We start from the raw sequence: 22,915 nt of genomic DNA on the forward strand, positions 1-22,915 counted from the left end.
AGCAAAACGCACAACATTTTATACAGTGACCACCGACAGGCAGACAAACAGATCCACTCTGGCCCTCAATGACAGCTGGCAATCTGTTTGTCTGTCCGCCTGTCTATTATTCATTGTAGAAATGTTTCGGCCGGCTAGGCGAGTCATTCATTCAGCTAGTTTTTGCAGATCATTTTAATCATTGCTCTATTTTTAATTCAAATATTTTATTGTTTTCTTACCCCCCCCTCTCTCTCTCTTTCTCTCCTTCTCGTTTCATATTTCATCTTTTGGCTGTTGTTTGCACACGCAATTTTTGTGGCTCACCAGGATGTACCAATTAAGCGCACCGATTCATCACAGTGGTGGGAACTATTCGATACAAATACGCAACGCTTCTATTACTACAATGCTGCCTCCCAGAAAACGGTCTGGCACCGGCCGAGCAAATGTGACATCATACCGCTGGCCAAACTGCAAACGCTCAAACAGAACACCGATCCCAGTGATCGGCGAGAGATTAGCACACAAACGCAACAGCAGCAAATGCATCATCAGCAGCAGCAACAGCATTCATCGCAACATTCATCACCCTCCATGCCCAAAGTCCGTTCCGCATCTCAGCGTGGCTCCAGCAGCAGTAGTCATCATTTAACGCCCAACAGCAATACCAATACCACGGGCAGTACGGGGAGCAATCGTGATGTTGGCGTCGGCGGAGGAGGAGGAGGTGGTACGAATAAACGCAGCAGTGCCGGTTTACCATTGCATGCCAGCTCCGAGGAGAAACTTTCCAGCGAGCTGCTCTCAAGTCCACGTGGGCGTCAAAGTTTTCGGTATGTACCCCCTCTTCCCCCCACCATTTGTGTGGTCATTAGATACTTAGATAGATGCCAACCACCAGCAGTTGGTTTTGCGGCTGACCGACCACAGTCGCTCAATCGTTTATTATTCACATTTATGTTTGGTCATTTATTTTTTGTTGTTGCTGGGTTTTTGTTTTCAAGTATCTTTTTTGGCTTTTGTCGTTTGTTTATGTTTGAAATACTTGGAGTGATGCTGCTCTCAATGCAAATGACAGTGGGTGTCAAATGTTACAGAAGAAAATCGCTCTTATCTTTTTGTTTAAAAATATAAAGAAATCAAATTATGTAGTTTAAAAAAAAACTGACAAAAGCATGGGAATTTAAAACTTGGAATATTCAATTAGAAAAAAATTACAAGCCGCCTGGGAATTGGGTTAAGAGGTCAAGAAACGATACGAAATTTTAGAAATTATTTTAGGAAAATATTTGAAAAAAATCCAAAATCAAATAGTCGCAAGAAAAATTTATTAAAAAAAAACTAGAACAGATTGTCAGAGAAATTTTTATACCCTCCACCATAGTACGAAGGGTATATAAGGTTTGTCATTCCTTTTGTAACACCTCGAAATAATATAAATTTAAAAATAAAAAATAATTTCCCACAAAGTACAGGGAGAGATAAAAAACTGCAACAAAGTCAGACGCCATAATTTTTACATTTTTACATGTCGGAAATACCATAAAATTTTAGAATAAATTTAGATTTATTCGAATTGGTCACCATTGGCACAAATTATGGCCCTTAAAAGACCATGAAACCGTCACACCTTGTCCGAATCTTGCTCTGCGGTATTTTGGCCCATTCCTGGCGAAGCGCTTGCTTCAGGTGACCACCGACACTTTGGTATTTTTTAGTGCCAACCTTGCTTTCCAAAATACTCCGGACACAATAGTCCAACGGATTGGTATCCGGAGATTTTGGTGGCCATTGTGCGCTGGAAATGAAGCGAGGAACCTCATTTTGTAATCATTCTTGGGTGGCGCGTGCTGAGTTCGATGGTGCTGAGTCCTGTTGGAATGTCCAAGGTCTGCGGCAAAAAGGTTTGCATGCCCAAGGCTTAAATACACCCTCCAGAATATTTTCGCGATAATATTCGGCATTTATTCTGATGCCATGGTCGATTAATACGAGCGGAAAGCGACCATCGGCTGTTATGGCGGTCCACACCATAATCATGGCCGGCGCTTGAGTTTTGGTGGCTAACCGAAGGTGCACATTTTCAGCTGACCTCTTCGGCAAGTGAACAAGATCATTTTGATTGTTTACAAACTGCTGGACAACGAATGTTTTTTCATCGGAGAAAACCAAATTCGACAGTTCAGCACTTTCGGCCAAGCGAAGCAACTCGTTAGCTCTTTTGAGCTAACTTTCACTTTTTGGAATTTCAATGGCTTTACCCCGAGCTCATTTTTCTATATTTGCCGAATGAAATAATGCGATATATTCAGCTCACGAGACATTTTTCGGCCACTGCGACGCGGGTTTCGATCAAGTCGCTTCTTTACTTTTCGAACCATTTCTGCTGGTGTTGCTGTTTTCTTCAGTCCACTTCCTTGACGTCGGGCTACGCTACCAGTATCACGGCAACGAGGGATGGTACGAGACACAAACGATTTATTTACATTTAAATGATGGAGTGCTCTAACGATAGCCACTTGTGGTTTTCCACCCAAATATCACGCTTAAATTCCGGCACGAATAACTTTTTTTCTGGAAAATTCTCACCAACATGCTTTTGTACGCTTGTAAACAATATAATGAGCTGTCACTGGAATAATTTTAACAGCTGTCGGACGAGCGGCTTTGGAATGACAGCAGTCTGAAGTTGGTTGCAGTTTTTTCATTTCACCCTGTATACCCTCAACCAATGTTCGATTATTATTTCGCTTTTTAAGACCTTCATGGATATTCAAAATTTTTACCCTTTGTGGGAGAGTTGCTAGAAGAAATAGACCAATATATCCCATCTTCACAACTGATATTTCCCATCTTCTTTTTTGAAATTTCGACTTTTGTGGGGGATGTACTCGAAGAAGTACATCCCTCAGTCTAAGTTTGACAAAAATATTACAATGTGCCAAGGTTGGACGAAATCGGGCGCTCCTTTCGAAAGTTATTGTGTTTACCAACCAGACGGACATAAAATGTCCGGGAACGGATTTTGTCCAAATAGACTCAGGTTCCAAAACCGTTATATCGATGAGACACGTTTTGGTCGCATCAAATAATATATAACCTCTGTAGCCCTATGTTTGAGGGTATAAAAATCTACGTTTGGATATTTAATGTTTTATTTATTTTTTTTTTTGAAAATCGAAACTTGTATATTTTTCAAAAAAAAAAAAATAATAATAATTTATTTTTTCAATACATATTATTCATGAATTAGTAAATATTTACATCTATTTGACATTATTTTCGAAAAGGATTATTGATTGGGGGATTTTTTAAAAATATTTTTTTTAACAAAGAATATTGAAAAGGGGGATTTTTTTAAGATTTCTTTGAAAGAAAAACCAAAAGTTTTTTCATAAATCATGTATTTATTGTTAATGGTCTATATATATGTATATACGCTATGTAAATTACCCTCATTAGAATTGACCATAAATAGAAAATTTTTATGGATTTCACCACCACCGACCATTTCAATTTGTTTGTTCATTAAAAATATTTTTCTTTTATTTGTATTGCAAATTGATCTCGATATCTTTTCAATTTTCATTTGTTTATTATTAATTGTTTTTGTATTTGCCTTCGTTATATTGTTGTTGTTGTTGTTTCATCTTTCTTTCTTTCATGTTCCAGCGTTGGTACGGGTGATTCATCACGTTCCATGGATATTCAACACATTTCGACATCATCAAGACGTTCACAAGGTATGTATCGGATTGAGTAGTTGGCCAGCCGGCATCTTCCAGTTGAGATATACATACATGTATGGGAGTATGAATGTATGCATGTTTGTTTGTTGCGCCCGGCAAATTGTGCTGGTGTGCAAATTTCTTTGAAGATGCTAAATATTCAGGGGAATCAATTTTTCTTTTTGGGTGCCGGCTGAATTCTTGTTTTTTTGTTTGGCAATAATAAAAAAAAAAACAAATATTCCACTTCAAAAAGCCATGGGATGATTTAGCCACAGTTTTGGATAAATTATCCAAAGATGAGGATATTTTATCCCAAGAGAAAATTATTTTCAAATATAAATATTTTATCCTGCAATCGGGACTAATTTGTCCCCAAATATTATTCCAAAAAAAGTATGATTTTTTTAAAATATTAATTTCAAATCTCCAATAGTCATATTTTTAATCTCCCCCCTTTCCCACATTTCTTCTTCCAGACTCCTATAACCATTTCAAAGAATCTGGCAAATCGAGTGATTCTAGTCTCTCCAGCATGCAGTCAAGCATGCATGGCTATCGACGATTCAATGACGACCAAATGACCGGCGGTGGTGGCAGTCCAGCAGGTATGGCTAGTCCAAGCGAAAGTCTACGCATTGGTTCACTGCAAAAGCATCGTAGCCGCAAGGAGGGTAGCGGAAGGTAAGTATGCCAAACAATAAATATAATCTCCGACTAATTCCTTCCCCCTTGTTTTCATTTATTACTGTTCTAGTTTCGATATGTTGCAAGAGAGCATGAGCTCGCATAATATACCCCATATCGGTAGCAGTGCTCAACAGCGTCAGCAACAATACCACCACAGCAGTCGATCAAATGAAATGGGTTCACCAACAATGCATAGCAGCAGTTCATCGGCGGCCGGAGTGGCACAAAATAAAAAGAAAATCTCACCGGATGCTCATCATTTGCAACAGCAGCAGTATCCCTCATCGCCGTTGTCATTTAATTCACAACAACGTGGTGGTGGAGGTGGCAGCAATACGGGTAGTATCACCAGCAAATCATCCTCAACTCGGGCCATGGAATACGGAGGAAGTGGTAAGATGAAGTCAAGGTTTCCCGAAATCCTACTTTCAAAGTCTAAACAATTTCCCTTCCCCTTTTCAGAACGTGAACGTGACTACAAGGTGGCTTTGGCCAGATCGGGCAGCTTCATGTCCTCATCCATTAATCCCTCGGCCGCTGGCCATCACAGTAAATCATATCGCCGTTCGGCTGCCGAGGCTAATGGCACATCACCCCACATGGGTGTGTCACCAGTTGTTGCAGGCCCAAGTGCTGGTGGTGGTGGTAATGCTGGCAATGGAGGAGCGGCCAGTGATGATTCCATGCATGAAAAATATTTCAAATCTGTGGAAAATACGCCACTCTCACGCCGTCGCCACACTACCACCAATAAAAGTTCCAGTGGTGCGGCCAGTGCCAGCAGTGGTCATGGCACTGGCGGTAGTGCTGGCAGCAATATGAAACATTCTAGTGATTCATCGCCCCAAAGTCCCATTAGTCCTCACAACAACAAGAACAAACCCCTAAAGGTTGGCAGTAATATTATGGCAGCAGCACCCATGCTACATTCACCCGGTGGCCATTCAACGTGTTCGGGGCCACCACCAACCACATCATCTAGTCATGCCCACTACAAACAGGATTCTTCATGCAGTTTGGAACTGCTGAATTTAGATCGTCTCTCGTTGCGAGAAGGTGGTGGCGGCAGCTCGAACAAGACAACATCGCCACATTTGAGCGACATAACCGGACATGTTTCCTCGAATAATATGACCTCGAAAAATTTCCCCTCCTCGGATAATATCGGCATGATGACCCACTCGTCGAGGGGTTCGAATGATTCGAGGGGTAAACATAAAACCGCCTCGAATACCGGTTCATGGTCGCAGCATCAGGATAATCATCGTGGTGCTAATCGTCATAATTCCATGAGTTTGGTAGGTGCAAAGGAAATTTTCCTTTTTAATTTTTTTTTTTTAATCCGAGAACTATCAGATTTCCTTTTAAAGCAATGTGATAGTTCTCGAATTTTGAAAAAAAAAAATAAAATGTTCGACAATTCAATTATTTCATTTTCGTAAAGTTAAACCTAACACCTTCAAATATTTGTAAAAAAGAACGCTTCTTTTCGGATATTTTTCAAAACTAGTTTAGGAAAGCCTATAATGCATATCTGAAGAACCTTAAAAGTATTTTTAAATGTTCAAATTTGTTCACGAACAGCCTTCGAAAAATATTCTTCAAGATCCAAATTTGTGACTCGTTAGGTCTTTGAAGAATTTTTGTGTTTGGTTGGTTCTCTCTACATGTTTTGTAAAATATTTTAAAATGTACAAGTTTACCGACCTGTTAGCCCTTTAAAATATTATCAACATATTTTTGCGGCTCGTTAAAAATCTTCTCATAAACCCATCCATCTATCCATCGATTAATATAAAAATTCTGCTCGTTAAGCTTTCCAAACAAACTCTTTAAACCCCATGTTTGGTTGGTCTTACAAAAAATATTTCTAGAATCCCACGAATGCCCTTTGCAAATATTCTTAAAAATCTCTGTTGATCTTATTTAAAAACCCACGAATAACACTATCAACAAAAAACAAAATCAACAATTTTGAATCGTTTGGTCTGTGAAGAAATATCTCTATTTTTTGCTATTTTTAATAACCCACGAATATCCTTCGAAAAATATTATTTGATGTCTATACTACCTTTGTGACATGTTTGGTCCCCAAAAAATATTTTTAAAATTCCAGGTTTGAGGTTTGCTTGGCCCTTCTTTAAAAATCCATATTTGTGAAAAATATCTAAATTTATGGCTTATAAAATATATTTTGAAAAAAAACCCGAAGGGCTTTAAAAATATTCTCAAAACAAAAAAGTTTGTGGCTCTCTGGATATTTAAAAAAAATCTAGGTTTCTGACATAATTTATAATTTAAAATGTATTCTTAAAATTATAAATCTAACCTCAAAACTCTCGTCAATATTCCGCATTTGTGGCGCGGTTGAACGTTCAAAAACTATAAAAAAAAACGTCCAAGTTTGGCACTCCCTTTGACCTCCGTAAAATATTTTTAAAATTTCCGCGTTTTGTAGCACGTTTGGTCCTTGGTAAAATATTCTTAAAAGATCCAAGTTTGAGACTTGTTTGGTGTTTCAAAATATATCCTAAACAAACGAAACTCATTTAGTCCATTCAAAAATACCCTTCTGTGGCTCGGATGGCCATTCTTCTGATTCTTGAAAATTGTTTTCCTAAAAATCCTAGATTAAATATCACCAAGTGCTTCTTAAAAAATTACGCTTTTGGCTCGGTTTTGTCCTTCTTATGGCACTTGAAAAAATATACTATTTAGACCTCCTAGAAATAGAGGTTTGAAACGACGTTGGTTGGTCCTTCTTGAGGATCCACGTTTGAGCTCAGTTGGTCCTCCTTATAGCTCTTGAAGACATATCCTTCAAAATTCACGTTTGAGACATGATTGATCCAAGTTTGTGGCTCAGTTGGTCCTTCTTATAGCTCTTGAAGAAATTTTCTTAAAAATTCAGGTTTGAGACATGATTGAGCCTTTTTCAAATATCCATGTTTGTGGCTCGGTTGGTTCTTTTAATGACTCTTGAAAAATATTCTTTAATATAAAGTTCTTAACTACTTCTTAAAACTTTTTAACCTTAACCTTCCTAAAAATACACATCGGATCGGTTGGTCCTTCGTAAAACCTTTGAAGTTCAGTTAGTTCTTTCTATGGCTCCTGAAAAAAATATTGTTAAAAACCCAGTTTAAGGCTCGGATATTTTTAAAAAATCCACGTTTGAGGGTTGATTAGACCCTTTAATAATTTAAGGAATCCAAGTTTGATGTATTTTTGGCTCTTCAAGAAATTTTATTAAAAGCCCTCTTTCTCTTATTTGAGGCTTGATGGGTCCTCAAAATCCAATTTCAAGGCCTAATTGATTCTTCTTAAAAATCCAGGGTGGAGTCTCGGTTTGTCATTTAACAACATACATAAAAGAATCAAAGTTTTAGGCCTTGTTGGTTCTTCAAGAGATACCCTTAAAATCCTCTTTCAGGGTGTTTTAGTTCTCGAAAAATAGTCTCAAAAAATCCATGGTTGGTGTGTGGAATATTGTTTGTGACTCGGTATTCTTAAAAAATCCAAGCTTGAGGCTCTATTGTTACTTCCAAAATTATTCTTAACAAGTTCAGGTTGGGTGGTCTGTTGACCTTGGAAAAATATCCAAAAATCCATATTTGATCATATGTTGACCCATCGAAAAATATTTTTAAATAATATACGTTGGTTCTTGATTATCCAAAAATTCCCATTTGATCGTCTGTTGATCCATTAAAAATGTTCTTAAATAAACCACGTTTGATAATCTGTTGGTTTTGAAAAAATATTCTTCAAAAACCCAAATCGATGGCCTGTTGGTCCTTCAAAAAATATTCTTTAAAAATTCACTGTTGGTCCTTAACAAACTATTTTAAATATACTCATTTGATGGCATGTGGGCCCTTCAATTTTTTTTTTAAATCCACGTTTATGGCTTGGATGGACCCTGCAAAACTTTTCTTTAAAAATCTTTGTTGGGTGGTCTGATGGTCCTAAAAAAAATATTCCTAAAAAATCAAGACTGAAGCTCGGTTGGTCCTTGAAAAAATATTCTTCAAATATCCACATTTAATGGTATTTTTGTTTAAAAAAATATTCCTAAAAAATCCACGTTGGATGCTGCTCTGTTGGTACTTCCAAAATGTTATTAAAAACCATGTTTGAGGCTTGGTGGTTTTTTGAAAAAATATTGTTAAAAAATCCAATTTGGATGGTCCTTGAAAAAAATTTTAAAAAATCTACAAAAATAAAAAGTTTATATTGTTTTGGTCCTCGAGATAATATTTTTCAAAAATCCACATTTGATGGTCTTTCTTAAAAATCTACAAAAATAAAAAGTCTATGATTTGTTGGTCGTCAAAAAAATATTTTTCAAAAATCCACATTTGATGGTCTTTTGGACCTTTCTCAAAAAACCAATTTTTTCCTCTGTTATTCCTTGAAAATATTTATGTTGGATCGTATGTTAGTCTTTGTCAAAATATTTTTCAAAAATTCACATTTGAGATCCTGTTGTTCCTTGGAAAAATATTCTTAAAATATTTATATTCGAGGGTCAATTGTTCCATAAAAATCGATGTTGCCGCTCCTTTGGTTCCTAAAAAATATATTTTTTAAATCTTCAGAAAATCTTTAATGTTGAATCTGCTACTCCAAGAGTCAAATAAGTCAATTGCCCAGAGATCTGCTATTGTCTCTACATTCTGCTTGTCACTAATTTAAAATTCCTCCTTTTGCAGGACAAACACTCAAGACATTCTAATGATTATTATCATCAGGATAATAAACGTGATACCCGTAAAGCCAAAGAAAGACACAATCACTTGCATGCGGACAACAGTGATGTGGAATATGATAATGGTAACATTTCTCCGTTGTACAGTAACTGGGATACGGTAGGTTTTGAAAAAAAAAATATCCTTAGAAATTTTAACGATTATAATATTCTTTTCTCCCCATACAGGAAATGCAGGAACATTTACTGCCTTTAAAACACTACATTCTCGAACAGGCCAAACTATCGGGACGTTATGTATTCGGTGATCCCATCGATTCGGATTCCTATCATTCGGACAGTCAATCGGAACAGTCATTGTCTGGCCATGAACCAGACAATGAAGATTCCGATGGTGGTTCGGATACGCATGGTGGTTATTTGGAGCACAATTATGGTATGATAGAAGACTATGCTAATATGGGCGATAGTGTATCATATTATGCTTATCAATATCCTCCATATGATCCAGCAGCTAGAGAGGAAATGTAAGTAGACCCCCCAAAAAAAGAAAAGACAGCCGTTAAATAATTGAATCTGTTTTTGTTTTGCAAAACAGCTCCGATAATGTTGAGGCCGTATTGGAAGGTGTGGGTTCCGGTATTGGTGGTAATGGTGAACAAAAATCCAAATCAAATCGTTATCAATTCTCATATTATGATACCGCCACCACACATACACCATCTACCCTCAATCATCAACAGCAACAACAACAACAATCGCATCATCAACAGCAACACTCCTCCTCATCGCAGTCAACAACAACAACAGCACAATCAACACTACCACCACAACAACTCTACTCAAATGCTCCACCCCTACCACCCGGTCATCCTTCCTCGTCAGCCTCTCATCATCATTTGCAATTGGATAGCGGTGAAAAAACGAAACAATCACAAACATTGCCCTCACCAAATCGCCAAATATCTCGCATTGCTCAAAATTCCCAAGACAGTGGCACTGGCATTGGCGGCCGTCTGCCAATGCCACCGCCACATCAGTATGGTCGCGATGACAGCGTGTCGAATATAATGGGCGGCATGGGAGGCGTTGGTGGTAGTATGATGCGTCGTCCCTTGCCACCACCAAATCTCAAGCCCACAATACAACAAATCTTTCCACCAACGGAACGTCCGCCACCGGGCATTGGCGGCGGCGGCGGAGGCCTAACAACGCTGGCGTGCATGAAGGAATGTGATATTGAAAAGTTTGCAGCAGATAATTTGAATTTACACTCCAAGGGTATTTTTCGCAAAAAGGTGAGATTAAAAAATAATCAAGTTTAAGACCCTGTTGGTATTTGAGAAAATATTCAAGTTTAAAACCCGATTGGACCTGGAAAATTTGTTTTTACAAAATCCAAGTTTTGCAGCCCTTTTGTTTCTTAAAAAAATATTTTTAAAAATTCAATTCGTGGGCCTGTGGTTCCTTGAAATGTTTTCCTAAATATTTTAAGTTTTATAAATCTGTTAATTCTTTAAAAAAAAATCTTAAATTATCCACGTTTGTGGCTCTATTTGTCCTTAAAAATGTTCATTAAAATTCTACGATTGTGGATCTGTTGGTTGTCTAAAAATTAAAGTTAAAAAGTATCAGTCGGTTCTGTCGACAGATTATTTAAATATAAGGGTTTTGCAGATATGAAACGGTCCGATCTCTACCATCTTTATATCAGATCTTATGTGGATGGAAATATTGAGATGTGCCAAGTCTGAATGGAATCGGATGTTAATTTCGCGTTTAATGAGTTCCTTGGATATTCAAAATTTCGACCCATTGTGGGGGAGGTACCAGAAGGAGAGGACCGATATATCCCATCTTTACATCAGATCTTGCGTTAGTAGAAATAATGGAATGTGTGAAATATAAAGAGAGCCTAATGTACATTTCATAACCTCTGAACGCCGCACTTTCCTTAACCATGGGAAAGCTCACTGGCCAGAGTTCAGAGAATTCACCAACCGCCGCTTCAGAGAACTGCCCAACCCTTCTGATGTTCGGGTAGCAGAAAGGATTTTCCGAAACATCATCAGAGCTGCAGCCGCTCGCTATATACCTGCTGGTCGAATACCCGAGATAAGACCAAACTTCCCAGCAGAGGCAGCGGGATTAGCAAACGAGCGTGATGATCTCCGTCGTACCAACCCTACTGATCCTAGAATCAGTGATTTGACAGTGGAAGTCAACCGGTTGGTACAGGAGCATAAGAGGAAAAAGTGGCTAGACCATCTGAAGTGCTGCAACATTGGAACCGATATGAGTAAGCTGTGGGTAACGGTTAAGTCGCTCTCGAACCCTGGAAAAAAGGATGATAGGACCTCAGTCACTTTTAACGACGTAACGGTGACTGATCCGAAGAGGTGCGCGGAATATTTTAACCGACAATTTGTCGAGCACCCCGAGAGTGATAGGGCGAAGCGAAGAGTACTACGTCGTATCAGATCTCTTCCCGCCGAGGAGGAACCACCACAGTTTACGATGGGTGATGTTGCAAATGTCATCCGTAACGCTAAGTCATCCAAAGCGTTGGGCCCGGACGGAATCTCAATGGTAATGTTGAAGCAGCTGGATACGCCGGGAGTCGAGTACTTAACAAAAGTTCTCAATTTGTCGCTAGCCACCCACATAGTGCCCGAAACCTGGAAAATGGGCCGGGTGGTCCCGCTACTGAAGCCAGGCAAGGATGCCAGTAAAGGCGAATCGTACAGGCCGATTTCGCTTTTGTCGCCAGTAGCAAAGACTCTTGAGGCATTACTCCTCCCCAGCATTAGAGGAAGCTATGCAGTTGCCAACCACCAGCATGGATTCCGTCCACAACATAGTACCACAACAGCATTACACGCCATTTCCACACATATTAGTAGAGGACTAAACCAGAACAGGCCGTGTGACAGAACAGTGTTGGTAGCCCTTGACCTATCAAAGGCATTTGATACGGTCAATCATGCCACACTGTTTGAGGACGTACAGAGAACTACCCTCCGGCCAAGTTTGAAACGTTGGATAATCAACTATATGTGTGGACGACAGTCGTACGTGGAATTCCGGAACAAGAAGTCCAAAGCCCGTAGAGTGAAACAGGGAGTTCCCCAAGGTGGGGTGATATCTCCGGAACTGTTTAACCTCTACCTTTCCGGAATTCCTCGCCCTCCAGACGGCATTGAGATCGTAACGTATGCGGATGATTGTACGATCATGGCGTCGGGTCCAGTGGTCGATGACATATGCGAAAGGTTGAACCCCTATCTCGCGGAGCTTGCCGCATACTTCCACGCGAGGAATATGAAAATATCCGCCACGAAATCAACGGCCACACTCTTTACCACATGGTCTGCGGAGATGAGAACACAGCTGAATGTTCAGGTCGAGGGGAATTTAATACCGACCACGAACTACCCCAAGATTCTTGGGGTAACGTTCGACAGCATGTTCAAGTCGTCCGCGCAAGCCACAGCTATCTGCGACAAGATGAAAAGTAGGAACAAGGTCCTCAAGGCGCTAGCCGGCAGATCTTGGGGTGCGGACAAAGAAACCTTGTTGACCTCTTATAACGCGATAGGTCGGTCTGTGGTCAACTATGCGGCTCCAGTGTGGTCTGCGAATACTAGTGCTACGCAGTGGAAGAATATCCAGACCTGCCAGAACGCTGCCCTGAGAACTGCGACAGGGTGCCTCCTCATGACACCAGTGGACCATCTACATGAGGAGGCGAAAGTCCTTCCCTTACGTCAGCATAATCATATGCTTTCGTTGCAGTACCTGCTTGGGTGTTACCGTGAGAGCCATCCCAACCATCACATGGTGGATAACTCTCCCCCACCCAGGCGTGTCAGGAAGGACATACATGATCTAGAGAGGGAGGTCCAGCGCTACAAGAGAGAGCCTCCAGATCAAGAAGCCTATCAGGCAGGTCTGAGTGGCATTCACACCGATGCAGTCGCGAATGCTATTAGCAGTTATAAAGTGAATGCCGTCCTCGGAGTCCACCCCCCATCCATTGCAGCCGAAGAACGTCAGCTGCCTAGACAAACCAGGGTAGTTTTGGCGCAATTACGTTCAGGATGGTGTAGTCGCCTCAATTCGTATTGGGCACGAATTGATGAAGATGTGCGTGACGCCTGCCCGGCGTGTGATACAGGCCCGCACAATACGCTACACCTTTTTAATTGCTCAGCCAAACCTACCCAACTCACTCCAGAGGATCTCTGGCTACAGCCCGTTAAAGTAGCCGAATTTCTAAACCTGGAGCTGGAACCAGATTAGCAGAACACAAACACACACATGTACTACTGCTACAACAACAACAACAACAAAGAGAGCCTAATGCTTATTTCGGATTTTATAAACGTTTTGGTTATTCATAACTTTGACCCTTTGTGGGGGAGGAACCAGAAGGAAATGCCCGATCACGATCGCCTTTCTGTGTTGATAGAAATATTCAGATGTGCCAGGTCTAAATGGAATCGGATGTTCATTTCCCGTTTTATGAGCTTCATGAATATTCCAATTTTCCACCTTTTCTTGGGGAAGTACCAGAAGGAGGGTACCGATATATTTCATCTTAACACCAGACCTTGGGTTAATAAAATTATTGGGATGTGTGAAATTTGAAAACAATCGGACTCTTACATCACATTCTATAAGAGTTGTAATTATTCAAAATGTTGGCCCTTTGTGGGGGATGTACCAGAAGGAGTGGACCGATATATCCCATTTTCGCACCTAACGTAGCCTTGATACATATATTGGAATTTGCAAAGTTGGAGCAAAATCAGACTATCCTTTCTCTTTCTGCGCAGTATTTTCTTGGAATATATTGATATTTTGTGGGAGAGGTACCAGAAGGAGTGGACCGATACTGCCCATCGCCGAACTCGATCTAAGTTTGACAAAAAATATTACGATGTACCAAGTTTGGATCAAATCGGATGCTGCCTTTAAGAGTTATCGTACTCATCAGCCAGCCAGACAGACGGACATCGCTAGATCGACTCCTAATGTCCTGAAACGTTTTTGGTCAAAAGAGACCTAGCATCAAATGATATATACCCTCTGAAGCCATATAATAGTCATGTATAAAAATGTTAAGAAAATGCCCGCTTGTGGCTCTCTTGATCCTTGAAAAATATTCATTCAAAACCCAAACATAATAGTCGGTTGCGTTTTAAAAAAACTTGTTTAAAAAATCCAGTGGCTCTGTCGGTCCTTGAAGAAAATCCATTTAAAATCCATGTTTGATGGTCAGTTGTTCCTTGAAATAATATTATTTAAAAATCCAATAAATAAATTGTTTAAAAAATCCACCTTTGAGGCTCTGTTGATGCTTGAAGAATATTCATTCAAAATCCCTGTTTTACGGTTTTATTTAAAAATCCACGTTTGATGGCTTGTTGGGTTCTTGAAGGAAATTCATTTAAAATCCATGTTTGATGGTCAGTTGTTCCTCGAAAAAATATTATTTAAAAATCCACGTTTGATGGCCTGTTTGGTCCTTGAAGAAAATTCATTCAAAATCCAATAAAAAATTGTTTAAAAAAATCCATCTGTTGATCCTTGAAAAATATTCATTCAAAATCCATGTTTGGTGGTCAGTTGTTCCTCGAAAAAATGTTATTTAAAAATCCTCGTCGGATGGCCTGTTTGGTTCTTGAAGAAATTTCATTCAAAATCCATGATTAATGGTCAGTTGTTCCTCAAAAAAAAATGTTATTTAAAAATCCTCATTTGATGGCCTGTTTGGTCCTTAAAAAAATTTTTACAAAATCCATGTTTGATGGTCAGTTGTTCCTAAAAAAACGTTATTTAAAAATCCTCGTTTGATGTCCAGTTTGGTCCTTGTAGAAAATTTATACAAAATCCATGTTTGATGGTCATTTGTTCCCCGAAAAAAAAAAAATATTAAAGAACCACGTTTGATGGCCCGCTGGTCCTAGAAGAATGTTAATTCAAAATCCATGTTTGATGGCCTGTTGGTCCTTGTAAAAATATTGTATTAAAATTCACGATTAATGGCCTGTAGATCCTTGGAAAAATATTATTTTAAAATTCACCATTGTGGCTCTGTTAGTCGTAAAATGATGAGAATAAGATTTTATGAATCCTTCGTGGCTTTCTGGGTCCTTAAAAAATATTATTTAAAAATTCAAACATGCGACTCCATTGATTCCTAAAAAATTGACTAAAAATCCATATTTATGCCTTGGAAGGCCCTTCATAAAATCCTCATAAAATATCCACGTTTGAGATTGTAGGTCCTTGAAAAAAATATTCTTTTAGAATTCATTTTGTGTCTATCGTTTTCCGAGTATCCTATAGCTTCTCCTAATCTATTTGATTTTTAATGAATTTATTTTGTTTTTCCTTCCAGTCTTCCGTACGAGATATGCTAAGCTGGACAGCTGAGGCCATTAGCCGGCCCATGTTGGCCCTGTCGCGTGATAAAAACGATAAGAAAAATGCAATTGAAATGTTTAAGCTGGTGCAGATCTATATGGGCGATCGTAAGGCCAGGGCTGGGATGAGCCTAAATTCCGTGGCGATTGATATTATTTCAATAGCCCTACCGCAGCAACAGTGAGTTTCAAATTTTAAATCATAATGCAATTTATATTAAAACATCTCCCTTTCCTTCCCCTTTCAGATTAAGAGATGAATTATATGTACAGTTATGCCGACAGACCACTGAAAATCCCAAACGTGATTCATTGATACGCGGCTGGGAACTGATGGCCGTATGCCTATCCTTTGTACCGCCATCGCCCACATTCCAGCCAACATTGTTAAAGTAAATGCCCTTTTCTATTAATCGCTCATTTCATTTTCTAACTCATTCGGCTTTTTTGTGTCACTCTTATTTTAGTTATGTCAATCGTCATAGAGATCCCACATTTGCCACCTCCTTCCCGGAGGTGGGTAAATGGCCCATTCATGTTCAAATCTCACATTATGCCACTGTATGCTGTAGACGCTTAGATCGTATTGGTAGCCATGGTAGAAGACAAGCTAAAAAGCCAACCGAAGATGAAGTGGAACAGGCTAGAGTAAGCATGCTTGACATAGTTTAGTTCTTGTAACGAATGGGATATGAATTTACATTTTTTGTGGTTATTATCTTTTGCAGAATCAAATTTTACGCAATAGTATGTTCGGTAATACCCTGGAGGAGGTAATGCTGCTGCAAAAGGACAAATTTCCATTCCGTAAATTGCCATGGATACAGACCACATTGTCGGAGCATGTAAGTTAATTTCAGGGAGATACAACCTAGTTGTGTTCTAGCTTCATACATACTTCTTATTTATTTTTATACCCTCAGCCATACAGGGTGAGATTAAAAAACTGCAACAAAGTCAAACGCCATCATTTTTAAATTTTTATACCCTCAGGCATATGGCTACAGAGGGTATATATCATTTGATACGGCCAAAACGTGCCGCCGAAATAACGGTTTTCGACCATAGGTCTCTATGGACCAAATCCGTTTAAGGACATTTGGAGTCGATTTAGCGATGGCCGTCCGTCCGTCTGTCTGTCTGGCTGGCTGGTACGCTATATAACTCTCGAAGGGAGTATCCGATTTGGTCCATACTTGGTACATCGTAATATTTTTGTCAAACTTATATCGAGTTCGGAGATGGGCAATACCAGTCCACTCCTTCTGGTAACTCCCCAACAAAAGGTCGAAATTTTCAAATTTTTCTGCACAGAAAGAGAAACGATAATCCGATATTGCTCCAACTTTGCATATCCTAATATTTGCGTAAGTGCTACGTCAGGTGCGAAAATGGATAATATCGATCCACCCCATTAAGTACCTTCCCCACAAAGGGTCAATATTTTAAATAGTTGTAAGTCTTAAAAAATGTGATGTGAGAGTCCGGTTGTCTTCAATTTTTACACATTCCAATATTTTTATTAATCCAATATCTGGTGTTAAGATGGATTATATCGGTCCACTTTTTCTGGTATCTCCCCCACAAAAGGGTCAAAATTTTGAAAAATCATAAAGCTCATAACACATGAAATTAACAACCGATTCCATTCAGTCTTGGCACATCTTAGTATTTCCATAAACACAAGATCTGTTATAAATATGATAGAGATCGGACCATTCCTTCAGGTACTTCCCCCACAAAGGGTCAAAGTTTTGAATAACCAAAACGATTATAAAATCCGAAATAAGCATTCGGTTCTCTTCATATTTCATACATCCCATTATTTCTACTAACACAAGATCTGTTGTGAAGATGGGATATATCGGTCCACTCCTGGTACCTCCCCCACAAAGGGTTCAAATTTTGAATATCCACGAAGCTGATAAAACGCAAAATTAACATTAGATTCCATTCAGATTTGGCAAATCTCAAAATTTCTATCAACATAACATCTTTTATAAAGATTGTAGAGATCGGACCACTTCTTCTGGTACCTCCCCCACGAAGTGTGAAAATTTCCATCTATTTATTTATTAAATAAAACCGAGGGCTTCATGGCCAATAATTAGTTTTAACATAACTCACATTTAACCTTATTAATATTTGCTATTTTTTTTTCATCTCTCTGCATATTTAAAATACCTCTTTATCCCTCTTTCTAGGTCCTCCTGCTCAATGGCAAACAAACGGAAGGTATTTTCCGTGTATCAGCCGATGTGGATGAAGTCAATTGCTTGAAGAATCGTTTAGATCGGTGGGAAGTTCCTGATTATAAAAATACTATGGGTATGTATTTTGCCTCTTATAAGATCATTATCCTATTCCATAATGGTTCATTGTTTTCTTTATCTCATCAGTTGATGCTCATGCCCCTGCTAGTCTATTGAAGCTGTGGTATCGCGAATTGTACGATCCCCTTATACCCGATGAACTGTACGATGAATGTGTAAATACCGAAGATCCAGATAAAGCCAAAGCTATAGTTGATAAATTGCCAGAACTGAATAAGTTGGTAAGTTGAGAGAATAAGATGAAGTAAATGGAGTTTCACTGGACTGGAGGACTTCTATCTACAACAGGACTTCTATCCTATCTATTACAGGCATTTTAAATAGTATTTAATTCATAGAAGACACTTTAAAAATGTTCTTTTCTTTGGAAGATTCTATTTCCTAGAATTTCCACATTTGTGGCTCTGAGTGTATTTTAACAATATTTATTAAAAATCCATGTTTGTGGCTTAGTTGTTCTTTAAGAAGTACGGTCTACAAATTATGTCCTTGAAAAATTTTGCTTAAAAAATTCATTTTGTGGCTCTGTTGTGCCATGAAAACTATTCAATTAAAATCCACAGGAAAGTGAAAACATTTTGTTAAAAAATCCATAATTTTTTTTCTGCAGTTTCAATATTTAACTAAAAATCCAAATGTGGTGCTCAGTTGGTCCTTAAAAATTATAAACAATTATTTTTGGATGGATCCTCTTAAAAATATTTATTATAAATCCAACTTTGTGGCTTTGTGGGCCCTTAAAGAAATTTTCTTCAGATATCCGTACCAGTAACTGTGTGAACCCTTACAAATATCTTCACGTTTATGACTCTGTAGGTCCTTGAAGAAATATTATTTAAAAAATTCACGATTGTGGCTCTCTGGCTCTCGAAAAACATTCCTTAAAAATCCACGGGAAAATGAAAATATTTTCATAAAAAATTCCTAAATGTCCCTTTCTTCCAAATATTTTTTAAAAATTGAAGTGAGGTTTTCCATTGGTCCTTAAAAATTATAAACAAATATTTTTAGATGGATCCTTTTAAAAATATTTATTAAATAACCAATTTTGTGCCTCTGTGGCTCCTTAAAAACAAATATTAAAAATAGAAGTTGTGTTTAAACATTTTTTGTCTTGATATGTTTATCTGCAGAGTATCTCTTAAAAGCCCATTGAATTCTTACAAAATTTTTTAAATGGATTTCTAACAATGTCTTTTGCTACACAGAAGAACCTTGAGTTCTCAAATCTCTAGAAGATTAGTTAGAGTTCCTACTTATAAGCCCGGTTTGATAAGCTTTTCATTTATGGAGGCTACTTTGAAAGATGTTTCCTTCTTTTTCGATCCCTTGAATGGTTTTTCTATCCAGATAAGACCTGGTTAAAGTTATCCTATTCTAAAAAGCCATTAAGAAAGATTTTCTATCCAGCAACGACCTTGAATGTCTAAATAATTCTAAAATCTATTTTATCTATAAAAGACCTGTTGAAAGGACTTCCGTCTGGAAGCTTGTTTAAATTTCCTCCATCTTCAGCACTTTAAAAAGGGCTGAAAGATTTCAATCTGTTGAAAACGTTCAAAATAAAGATTTTTTTTACAGAAGAACTAACATAAGGTCTTTCTTGGAGAAAACCTAAAACCTTTTTTGTGTCTAAAAAACTGTAGATGGACGTCTATCTATGGAAATGTTTTTCGAAGAAGACCCATGAAAGATTTTTCATACATAGAGGTCTAGTTTTCACAAAACCTCTCTAGAAGGTCTTCTACATAGAGAACTGTAAATGGTTGTCTATCTATATAAAAATAGTTGAAATGCCTTCCGTCTGGTATACTCTTCTTATTGTCTTCTATCTTTAGAACTTGGAAATGTCTTCTATCTATAGAACTCTGAAAGGTTTTCAATCTATTGAAGTTCTACGAAAGGTTATTTTCCATGGAAGAACTATTAACTAAAATGTTTTTTTTTTTTTTCAAAGAAGACCCCTGAAAGTTTTTTTCTACCAACAGAGGTTTAGTTTTCACAGTACCTCTATTGAAGTTCATCTACATGGAGGGCTTGTTAAAAAGTGCCTCTATAGGAAACCTGTTGAAAAATTTTTCTAGAGGATCTGCTCAAAGATTTTTCTAGAATAAATTTCTTTCAAGGCAAAATTTTAAAGGTTCCATCCCCTGAAGACATTTTGCAGGATATTATATTTAAAAATCCACGTCCTTACAAAATAATCCTTAAAAAACCCATTTTTTATTGTCTTAAAAATATATGTTTTGAAAAGTCCAAGTTTTTTGGGCCTTAAAAAAATATTCTGTAAAAAAGTCCAAGTTTTTTGTGCCTTAAAAAATTATTATTTGGTCCTTGAAAACATATTTTTTTACATATTTTCACGTTTATTCGATATTCAAAAAAATTAAAAAAAAAGCGAAATCTTTAATCTGTTGAACCGTCTTCCATTCTGGAATATTGAAAGTTCGATAATCCAAAGACAACCTCTTAAAATGTTTTCACCCCTTTTGAAAATTATCTTTCTTTGTCTGATTTTCTGACTGAATTTCTATAAATAAAAAACCGTTAAATAAACTTGAAAATATTTATTAAACAATTTTTAAAATATGGCTTCAAAATTTTAGACTTCTTTTCGATTTGAATTTTAATATATTTTGACTTTTTCTTCCTTTCTCTCCTTCCAGGTCCTAACCTATTTAATACATTTCCTGCAACAATTTTCCCATCCCGATGTGGTGAGTGCCACCAAAATGGATTCCTCCAATTTGGCCATGGTCTTTGCACCCAACTGTTTACGCTGTACATCCGATGATCCGAAGGTGATATTGGAGAATGCCCGCAAGGAGATGTCATTTATGCGCACATTAATACAACACATGGATACGTCCCATGTGGCCAATTTAGTGTAAATACTGTTAAAATTTTATAAAAACACTAATGAAAATGATTTTTCATGAGAAAAAAACAGGGAAAATCACATGAAAAAATTATAAACTGAGCTAAAATTGAAACCAAAGTATTTAGAAATGCAACAAAAAAGAAAAAACAAAACAAAAACACACACAAAAGAAACAATACTCGGATACAAGCAAAAGATAGATATATCCTGTACCAAATGTGTTGTACATGCATGTTTAGAAACTATTTGAGAAAAAAAGAAGGAAAACAACAATAACAAAATTTATGCAGAACAATTAAAAATGAAGAAAAAGAGAAAGGAATTTTATTAACACAAAAAACAGACAGCCGTGAAAAATTTAACTCAAAACACTTACACACAAAAAGTAATTTTTACAATATCCTCCCCCCATTTAAAACTAAATTAAGAATCTTATTTTGCTAATCTAATATTCCAAAAAAAAAAAAACACTTTTTTTTTGCTGCCAACTGATTTAAAAGAAATTTGGGACTGATTTTTTTTTAATGCGGATGGAATTTTATTTTGTTTTGTTTTTTGGTTTTAAAATGTTTTTTTTTATAGCTGTTACTTATTTAAGCTCTTTTTTATTGTTTGTTTCAACATTGTTATTAAGTTCACGCATTTCAAATTCCAAAAAAAAAAAAAAACATTTTTTATTATTTTTTTTTTTTTTTTGGTTTTATTGTTAATTGTCCTTTAGTTGCTTTAAGTTCAAATCATGTTTTATATACTGGATATTCTGAAGCCATTTTGTGTGTAAAATCCTGCCACCATTTTTTTCTGAGACACTTCTCAAGTCAGTTATACTATCTCTCCTAAATCTGACATGGAAACATTTAGAAGCCTTTGAAATATTCATTGTTTCATACTAGATATTCAAATCAAAGAACAGATTGGTTATTATACCCCCGCGCATATGGCTAGAGAGGGTATATATCATTTGCTACGGCCAAAACGTGCCTCTTCAAAATAATGATTTTAGACCGTAGATCTCTTTGGATCAAATCCGTTTCAGGACATTTGGAGTCGATCTAGCGATGTCTGTCTGTCCATCCGTCCGTCTGATTGGCTGGCTAGTTAGTGCGCATGATAACTGTAGAAGGTGGTATCTGATTTTGTCCAAACTAGGTACATCGTAATTTTAATACCAAACTTAGATCGAGTTCGGAGATGAACAATATCGGTCCACTCCTTCTGGTACCTCACCAACAAAAGGTCGAAATTTTCAAAAAAAAAAAAAAAATTGTCCACACAAACAGAAAGGATAATCCGATTTTGCTGCAACTTTGCAAATCTTAATATTTGCATCAGTGCTAGGTCGGGTGCGAAAATCGACCATATCGGTCCACTCCATCTAGTACCTCCCCCACAAAGGGTCAAAATTTTGAATAATTATAACTCATATAAAATGTGATGTAAGTCTCCGATCGTCTTCAAATTACACAAATCAAAATATTTTTATTAACCCAAGATCTGGTGTGAAGATGGAATATATCGGTCAACTGCTTCTGGTACCTCGAAATTTTCAAAAATATATATTTTCTACACAGTAAGAGAAACGATATTCTGACTTTGCGCCAACTTTGCAAATCCTAATATTTGCGTCAGTGCTAGGTCAGGTGCGAAAAATGGACAATATCGGTCCACTCCAAGTTCAAGTCCACCTCCCCAACAAAGGATCAATATTTTGAAAAATTATTTTTATAAAGAGTCCGATCGTCTTCAATTTTCACACATACCAATAATTTTATTGGCTCAAGGTTAGGTGTTAAGATGGAGTATATCGGTCCACTCCTTCAGGTACCTCCCCCACAAATGTTGGAATATTTCAAAAAATATATATTTTCTGCACAGAAAGAGAAACGATAATCCGATTTTGCCCCAACTTTGCAAATCCCAATATTTGCAACAGTGCTAGGTCAGGTGTGAAAATGGACAATATCAGTCCACTCCATCAAATAGCTCCCCCACAAAGGGTTAACATTTTGAATAATAATAGCTCTTATAAAATGTGATGTAAGGCTCCGATTCTATTCATATTTCACACGTCCTATTATTTCTACTAACACAAGATCTGCTGTGAAGATGGTATATATTGGCCCACTCCTTCTGGTACCTCCCCCACAAAGGGTCAACAT

At 37.5% G+C, this 22,915-nt stretch overlaps 1 protein-coding gene across 1 annotated transcript; it reads left to right on the forward strand.

Annotated features, from left to right (window-relative positions):
* Positions 1 to 213: 213 nt before the first annotated feature.
* On the forward strand, positions 214 to 21,224 carry LOC131805386 (filaggrin-2-like; the record flags this gene model as incomplete). The annotated part of the gene is made up of 15 exons (XM_059128489.1): positions 214 to 815; positions 3,655 to 3,725; positions 4,190 to 4,394; positions 4,468 to 4,793; positions 4,863 to 5,698; positions 9,116 to 9,271; positions 9,340 to 9,638; positions 9,710 to 10,409; positions 15,518 to 15,723; positions 15,791 to 15,934; positions 16,010 to 16,190; positions 16,271 to 16,387; positions 17,747 to 17,870; positions 17,942 to 18,096; positions 20,542 to 21,224. Coding segments are annotated over 15 exons (4,347 nt in total), but the record flags the coding sequence as incomplete, so codon positions are not given.
* Between the last annotated feature and the right edge of the window lie 1,691 nt (positions 21,225 to 22,915).

The sequence above is a fragment of the Musca domestica genome, unplaced genomic scaffold, assembly GCF_030504385.1.
Source record: "Musca domestica strain aabys unplaced genomic scaffold, Musca_domestica.polishedcontigs.V.1.1 535, whole genome shotgun sequence".
NCBI lineage: Eukaryota > Metazoa > Arthropoda > Insecta > Diptera > Muscidae > Musca > Musca domestica.